This window comes from Thermobia domestica, chromosome 1 (assembly GCF_964235325.1).
Source record: "Thermobia domestica chromosome 1, izTheDome1.hap1.1, whole genome shotgun sequence".
NCBI classification, from domain to species: Eukaryota; Metazoa; Arthropoda; class Insecta; order Zygentoma; family Lepismatidae; genus Thermobia; species Thermobia domestica.
The window spans coordinates 374334387-374342978 of NC_137454.1; the positions used below are offsets into that span (position 1 = coordinate 374334387).

Below are 8592 nucleotides of genomic sequence, written 5' to 3' on the forward strand. Positions count from 1 at the left end.
ATTCGATGGAATCATAATTTTGTGCAGTAGGAGTAATAAATTTCTTTCAGTGGAAGACTAGATCCTTTCTTTTTCTTTTCCTCCCAGCAATTTGACGGAATAATCATTTTCTGCAGTAAGAGAAATAAATTTGTTCGAGTAGACGACAAGATCTATTCCTCTTCTAGTTCTCCCAGATTCGATGGAATCATAATTTTGTGCAGAAGGAGCATTAAATTTGTTCGAGCAATGACTATGTAGATGCATTCCTCTTCTCATATTCCCAGCAAGTAAATGGAATCATCATTTTGTGCAGTAGGAGTAATAAACTTGTACGAGCAATCACTATTTATATCCATTCCTCTTGTCGTCCCCCCAGCAATTAAATGGAATCATCATTTTGTGCAGTAGAAGTAATAAACTTGTTCGAGGAGTGACTATGTACATGCATTCCTCTTCTCTTCCTCCCAGCAATTAGGATGGAATCATCATTTCGTACAGTAGCAGTAATAAACTTGTTAGAGCAGTGGCTATGTAGATCCCTCGATCGAAATTCTCTTTGAGTCGCAGCAAATAAGATGGAATCACCATTTTGTGCACTAGGAGTAAGAAACTTGTTAGAGGAATGATTATGTAGATTCATTTCTCTTCTCGTCCTCCCAGCCATTATATCGAATCATAATTTTATCCAGTAGGAGTAACAAACTTGTTCCAGGAATGAATATGTATATCCATTCTTCTTCTCGTTCTCTCAGCAATTAGATGGAATCATCATTTTATCCAGTAGGAGTAACAAACTTGTTCCAGGAATGAATATGTATATCCATTCTTCTTCTCGTTCTCTCAGCAATTAGATGGAATCATCATTTTCTGCAGTAGAAGTAATAACCTTGTACGAGCAATGACTATGTACATCCATTCCTCTTCTGCTCCTTCCACCAATTAAATGGATTAACCATTTTTGGCAGTAGAAGTAATAAACTTGTTCGAGGAGTGACTATGTACATCCATTCCTCTTCTCGTTCTTCCAGCAATTAGATGAAATGATAATTTTATACAGTAGAAGTAATAAACTTGTTTCAGCAGTGACTATGTAGATCCCTCGATCGAAATTCTCTTTCAGTCCCAACAATTGAGATGGAATCATAATTTTGTGTAGTAGGAGTAATAAATTTGTTCGAGTGGACGACTAGATCCATTCTTCTTCTCTTTCTCCCAGCAATTCGATGGAATCATAATTTTGTGCAGTAGGAGTAATAAATTTGTTCGAATGGACGACTACATCCATTCTTCTTATCTTCCTCCCAACAATTCGATTTAGTCATCATTTTGTGCAGTAAGAGTAATAAATTTGTTCGAGTGGACGACTAGATCCATTTCTTTTCTCGTCCTCCCAGCAATTAGGTGGAATCATCATTTTCTACTGCATTATGTAACCCACCCAAGTTTCATAATAAAATGAAATTTTGTAAAAGGAAAATTTTGTGAGATGAAACTCCAGTTTACTGTTAAGTTGGTTCTTTCTCTTGGAGTTGGAAGCACTGCTTAACCTTCGGTTGGATTTGCGCGAGTCGTCGATCGGGATGACGTCACGTTGCAGCCGAGGTTCTGGCTTTAAGACTGAAGCGCTTCGCAGTGTATAAAATGAGGTAAGAGTGATAGGTCCTCTGAATGAAAGAATGGGTCATTAAATTAATATTCTTTCCGTATAATTGTATAGTTTAGTTAACTTCTTTTGAAATCTATAACAATTCCTGACTATGGTTATTATTTAGAAGCATTATTATTATTCAATATATTTTGGAAGCACATATTTCTAAAAATATTACGAAAGGAAAAGTAAGAAAGTAAAAATAGTTAATTGAATAGTTCATGTTACTGGTTTTGTGTAGGCAGAATTATGCCTTGAGTTAAAACATGTTGATTCTTGTTTTCCTTGTTAAAACTAAAGTAAAGTCGCTAGTCAGGAAGTTTAATATATTGAAATTACGGAAAATATTAAGGCTAGTGGAGACTTCAAATGAATGATTTATGTCTTAGGTCCGCTTTGAAAAAGGAAAGAAAAAAGAAAGGATTTTATAGAATTACAGTTGAGCTATTGCTCGTAATTCATGCATTTTGACCCATATTTAAGAAATCATTTCCTCCCACATTTTCATTCCAAAGAAAGCCACTTTGCAGTAACTTCGAGTTCCATTCATTTTGATGATATTGTTATATAGGTTTCTAAATTCTATATTTTGGATTTACGATTGGTTATAATAATACTACAGAAAATTTTGTCACTTGGAAAAAAAAATCCTTTTTGGGAAAAATGTTACTTGCTAACGGCGATTTCGATTAATGATATTATTACTTGTTAAAATTGTTGAATGTTTTCTATATTACTATTTATATAACACGTTTCGGATTGTTATAATAAAATTTTCCATTTTGTTAGAAAACTTTTTCCATTTTCAAGTAGTTGTAGACAAATTCCTGATTATCTTAATAGTGATATTTTTACATACAGTATAAGCCTTTTCCAGTATTGAACCTCACTCTTCACGTCGTCATTATTCTCAGCCGTGGGGGAGTGGAATTCTCCTTTCTCTCTCCTTTTAAAATTCTTGTATTCTAAAGGGGGAAGTGGGGTGACGTCCGTTCTCGCAGGACTGTGGGTAGTGGGGGCTATTTAAAGATTATATGTGTATCGTTCATCCGTTACATATATAATTTTTAAATAAAAATAAATTTTATACACTGCCCTGGAAAGGCAAATTTATGCTGGCTTCGAGGTCCGGTTCGGGGAGGTCCAGCCAAAAGGTGTTTCCCTTTATATTCAGATATCAATGTGTATTTCTTTGGTCAAATTTACCTCTAAATTAAATAACATATTTTCATTATTCTATGCCTTTCTTGTTGAGTTAATATAAAAGTTGTATATGAATGTTAACGTAAAATACTTAATACAGTGTTGCCGGGGTCGGATACAAAATTTATGGTTTAGTAGGTCATTGTGTAATAAGCAGATAATTATTGATAAGGTTGTAAAAATAGTAGTAATTATTCTTTTGGTTTCTTTGTGCTTAATATTTTGTAGTGTGCTTGTAAGGATGGCACAATCAAAGGAGACGCATGTAAAGTATAGATTTTCGGATTCTTCAAGTTCTAGTGGGGATGAATTTCTTGGATATTCTTATGAATTTTGTAATCCTATGTTTGATCATTCAAGGCCTTCAGCCCATATTCAAGTGAATCCTCACGAACCTTTACTAAGTGGTCAAAGTAGACCATTTCAGGATCAAAATTATAATGTGGATCCACAAAGTAATGTGGGACACAGTACACGGTTTGCGAATTCCTCGCCTAATTTAAGAGCAGGAGGGAGTCAGAGCTTTCAAAATAAATATAGAGATCGACCATTTAATATGGCAGCTTCATTAAATTTAAATTTTGAGAAATTTGCTTCGGAAGGAATCTATAAATCTTTGTTGCATGATATTAATAGTCTACCTATAATAGATGGTACCAATACTGAGTCTACATTTCAGTTTTTATTAAAACTTGATAGTATTGTCAGAGGTAAGGGTTTGCCTTTAGATCTTGTGTTAGTAGCTTGTCTTTCTCGTACAAAAGGAGAAATGCAAGAAGTTATACAATCGTTTATTGGGGACGCTTCCCCTTGGCAAACAGTTTGTAGACATTTAGTGGTGCGATTTATTTCCACTATTGGTAGAACACAATTCATGCGATTATTTTTCTACGTTCCCATGCGGGAGGATCATTCATTATATGAGTTCGTAGATAATAAATTATCGATTATTCACGTACTTGATATGTCCTTTGATGAAGCCACCATTTGTAGTTTAATCACTAATATGGTAACGCCTTCTGCCCATCAATTTCTAGCTGAAAGAGGTATGCCTATCGATTTAAATCAATTGTATTTAGCTGCAGAACACTATGACGCTTTGCATAGATATAGGAAAGATTATTATCGATTACGTAATCAAGGTAGTAGCGTACGGGACTTGGTACCACCCCGTAAATCATCTTCCTTTATCGGAGCGAAAAACACAAAACAGCAAGTAGTGTTGCAATCTCGTGAACCAAGAAATTTACATAAAACTTTAGTTTCTCCAGCTATGTATTCTTTACCATCTAACTATAAAAATCTTGATAAGGCGGAATTTTCTCATAACCCTAATTTAGAATGTCAGTACTTAACTCAAAATAACTTAGACTTAAAACAAAATGGTAGTAAATTGGAAAATTTATTAGCGATTCCTGTTTACATTACGGGCATGCGTTTTAAGTGCTTAATTGATACTGGGAGTACGAACTCTTATTTGGCTCGACATCTTTATGATGAACTTAGAAAAAAATGTAAAATAAAATCAGAAAAGGTGAACGTTCAGACTATCGGCTTAGGAAATGTACAAGTTAAAGTGGATATGAGAGTAAGACTATATTTTAAAATTGGAAGACACCAATTTAGTGAAATTTTCTTCATCGTGGACTCTAATGAGTTTGATCTTCTGCTTGGAAATGACTTTCATACAAAATACAATTCCGTAATAGACATTGCTGGTAATTTATATAATATAAAAGCTCGGAAGTTAGTGGTTCCTATGATCCGAGCTGATGAACTTTTGTGTGCCCAGACTTCTCTCGCTTCTGCATATACTTCTAGGAATGGGGTGAGTGGAAAGCAGCCGCCATGCGACCTTGGTTGTCCGAAAGCTACACCTCAGCCTAGATCTTTTGGTAATTTCAATCAGAGTTTGACTCCATCGACATCAGTAACCAGAGACAGCGGAGTTAATACCACGTTTGACCCAGGAGTGGAATTCGTTTTTGATCAGTCCATATTGCATCCACCGGAGACTAAACCGGAGGAATCTCAAGGTAATTATACGGTTCCTGATCAATTATTAATATGTGATTCTAATTTACAGGAATATGTTAATAACTTGTTAACTTCATATTCTGATGTTATTGGAAACAAAATTGGTAGAGTAAAAAATTTCACTTACAAAATTGAACTTGCCGATAAAACTCCCATTCGATTGCAACCTTATCAACTTCCAACGCATAAGCAAAAGGAATTAGATTCTTTTATTGCCCAGCTTTTAAAAGACGATATTATAGAGGAAGTAGATTATTCTCCCTACACGTCACCCTGCTTTCTAGTAACAAATTCAGACGGAAGCAGGCGGCTTGTAATTTCATACGGAGAAGTGAACAAAAAGGTGATGGTAAACAGCTATCCTTCTCCTAACATGGAGAATGTAATATCTAGTATTTCGGACAATAATATCTTTTCAAAACTTGATTGTAAATCCTGTTTTCATCAGATTCCTCTGTCTGAAGAGAGTAGAAATATTACTGCTTTTGTGACAAAAAACAAAATCTATCGATATAAATCGGTACCAATGGGATTAGTATTATCGCCTTTTGTTTTAAGTAATTTGATGTCAAAAGTCTTTGAAGGGTTAATTGGTAAGAATTTAGAGATATATTTTGATGACATAATTTTATTTAGCAAAGATATTGAGAGTCATAAAGCTCTATTAGAGGAGGTATTATCTCGACTAAGAAATTGGGGAATTACTATTTCAGAAAAGAAGTCCTGTCTATTTCAAACTAGTATTAAATATTTAGGGTTTCGTTTTGAAAATGGCAACATGTCAATAGACCCTGAGAGAATTAAAGCTATCCAGGAGATACCAAAACCAAAGAATAGAAAAGGAGTGAACAGAATATGTTCATTTTTCTCGTTCTATTCTAAATTTATTTATGGGTATTCAGAGTTAATTGCTCCCCTTCAAGAATTAAGATCTGTAAAAAAGCCTTTTAAATGGACTAAAGTTCATGATGAAGCCCTACAAAAATTAAAGGATGCCTTTTGTAGTCAGGTTATTTTAAAAGTCCCAGATATGAATTCTAACTTCGTAATACATTGTGATAGCTCTTTGCATCATTTTTCTGGGGTTCTCAGCCAATATGATTCGGAAGGGAATCTTAGACCTGTATCTATGTTTAGTCGGGCAATTCCACAATCTGATTGGAGTAAAAATATATACGAATTAGAACTTAAGGCTCTTTCTTTATCTTTGGAAAAATTTGAGTATTACTTGGCAAATCCCTTTGTAGTATATACTGATAGTAAGAGTTTAACTTGGTTACTTAATAACCATAAAAGACAAAGGAGATATGGAACAATGTTAGAGAAAATCTCGAGGTTTAAATTTCGTATAGTCCATGTAAGATCAAAAATAAATAGTATAGCCGATTTCCTTTCAAGGGTTGGAAACCATCTAGAATTCTATACAAAAGACGATAATACAATGGAAGTCATAAAAGATCATAATAAAACAGTAAATTTGTCTTTCATTAATTTTTGGCAAAATCCTGTGTTTAATGTACCTCTTACAGATCACCAGAGGAAGGATCCTGAATTAAGAGAGATTATCAATAGGTTAGAGCGAAAGGAAGAAGTTCCTCCGTATGTATTAAGAAATAAGATCTTGTTAAAAAAGACAAAAGGTAAAGGGAATAATGGATTTAGAATTGTAATACCTAATTCTTTAATTCAGTCGATTATTGAGTATTCTCATTGTCCAATAATTCATGGTGGGCATATGGGATATCGAAAAACCATTGCTAAGGTTGCTGAAAAATATACCTGGCCTACTTTATATTCTGACATTAAGAATTTTATACAATCTTGTCATTTGTGCCAAACCTGTAAAGATTCTAATCGAAAACCTATGGGTCAATATTTTACAAAAAAGGTAATGCACCCAAATTATACCTGGTTTATTGATATTGCAGGGAAATTGCCTAGTAGTTCTGGATTTGAATATATTTTAATTGTCACTGACGCCTATAGTCGTTTTGTCTTTTTAGAACCTTTAAGACGACTAACCTCAAAAATCATCTGTAATAAGTTGCAGGAATTATTTCTTCGATACGGCTTTCCTGGTAAAGTACTAAGTGATGGCGCTTCTTATTTCGTGAGTGATTACTTCTTGAAATTCTTGTATAGCTATGGTATACAGAGTGTAAAATTCTCCCCATATAACCCACAATCGAACAGAGCCGAACGTACGGTGAGATCGGTTAAAAATTTAATTCGTATTTATGTTGATAAGTCTCAACAGAATTGGGCCCAATTACTATCTAAAATTGCTTTTACTATTAACATAAGTATGAATGAAACTACTGGGACCAGTCCATGTGAACTTTATATGGGACGGAAATTTTACCATCCATTAGATGTTAAATGGTTGATGGATTTAGATCTTTTAGACGACGACCAGGATAAAGAGCAAAAATTAGTCAATATAAATAATAACATTGAACGCGCTTGGAAACATAGTGCGAAAGTTTATACTCAAAAACATAGTCCTGTTAATTTAAATATTGATGATTTAGTATTGATTAAAAGGTTCATGAAAATTTCAGCAGAGAAACATTTCAATCCAAAAATCGCCCCTCAGTGGGAAGGCCCATACCGTCTTATTTCTAAACCTACACCAAATACAGTTTGGCTAGAAAATATTGAAAGACCATATGTTCATATAAAACGCCATGTTCGTTTTTGTAAGAAATATTTTCCACCGAGACAAGTTAATCAACCTAACCCATAAGGTAACACAGGAAAAAAGATTTGATGTGAGACTTGAGGTTAAGTAAATTATTAATATTGTACTTATATATATATTTATATGTTTTAGGATGTTTGTTCGAACAAATTTTGTGTGTTGTATATATTTTTTTTTATTCCTGCAGGAATGCCTCGTCCGAGAAAGTGAGAGGTCAACCCTTTTCATTTTGTAAATACCTCATCATCATCCTTTGTGTATGTTATGTAAGGAATTGGAAAATTTACTGTAGAAGTTTGTAAAGAAGGCGTTAGCATTTGAATATTTATGGAAGATTTGGTAATGTATTGAAATTATTTTATTATTCAACTTGGGATTTGTTATGGTTAGGAATTTTTTTTGACCGACCCTCGGATATTATGTAACCCACCCAAGTTTCATAATAAAATGAAATTTTGTAAAAGGAAAATTTTGTGAGATGAAACTCCAGTTTACTGTTAAGTTGGTTCTTTCTCTTGGAGTTGGAAGCACTGCTTAACCTTCGGTTGGATTTGCGCGAGTCGTCGATCGGGATGACGTCACGTTGCAGCCGAGGTTCTGGCTTTAAGACTGAAGCGCTTCGCAGTGTATAAAATGAGGTAAGAGTGATAGGTCCTCTGAATGAAAGAATGGGTCATTAAATTAATATTCTTTCCGTATAATCGTATAGTTTAGTTAACTTCTTTTGAAATCTATAACAATTCCTGACTATGGTTATTATTTAGAAGCATTATTATTATTCAATATATTTTGGAAGCACATATTTCTAAAAATATTACGAAAGGAAAAGTAAGAAAGTAAAAATAGTTAATTGAATAGTTCATGTTACTGGTTTTGTGTAGGCAGAATTATGCCTTGAGTTAAAACATGTTGATTCTTGTTTTCCTTGTTAAAACTAAAGTAAAGTCGCTAATCAGGAAGTTTAATATATTGAAATTACGGAAAATATTAAGGCTAGTGGAGACTTCAAATGAATGATTTA

The 8592-nt window shown here is 33.8% G+C and overlaps 1 protein-coding gene across 1 annotated transcript; it reads left to right on the forward strand.

The window, feature by feature from the left end:
- The first annotated feature begins 4402 nt into the window (after nucleotides 1-4402).
- On the forward strand, nucleotides 4403-8358 carry LOC145668272 (uncharacterized). Its single transcript, XM_081735980.1, has 2 exons — nucleotides 4403-4869; nucleotides 7759-8358. The coding sequence occupies exons 1-2, from the start codon at nucleotides 4416-4418 to the stop codon at nucleotides 7779-7781; spliced, it is 477 nt and encodes a 158-aa protein (XP_081592106.1). The 5' UTR covers nucleotides 4403-4415; the 3' UTR covers nucleotides 7782-8358.
- Nucleotides 8359-8592: the final 234 nt, after the last annotated feature.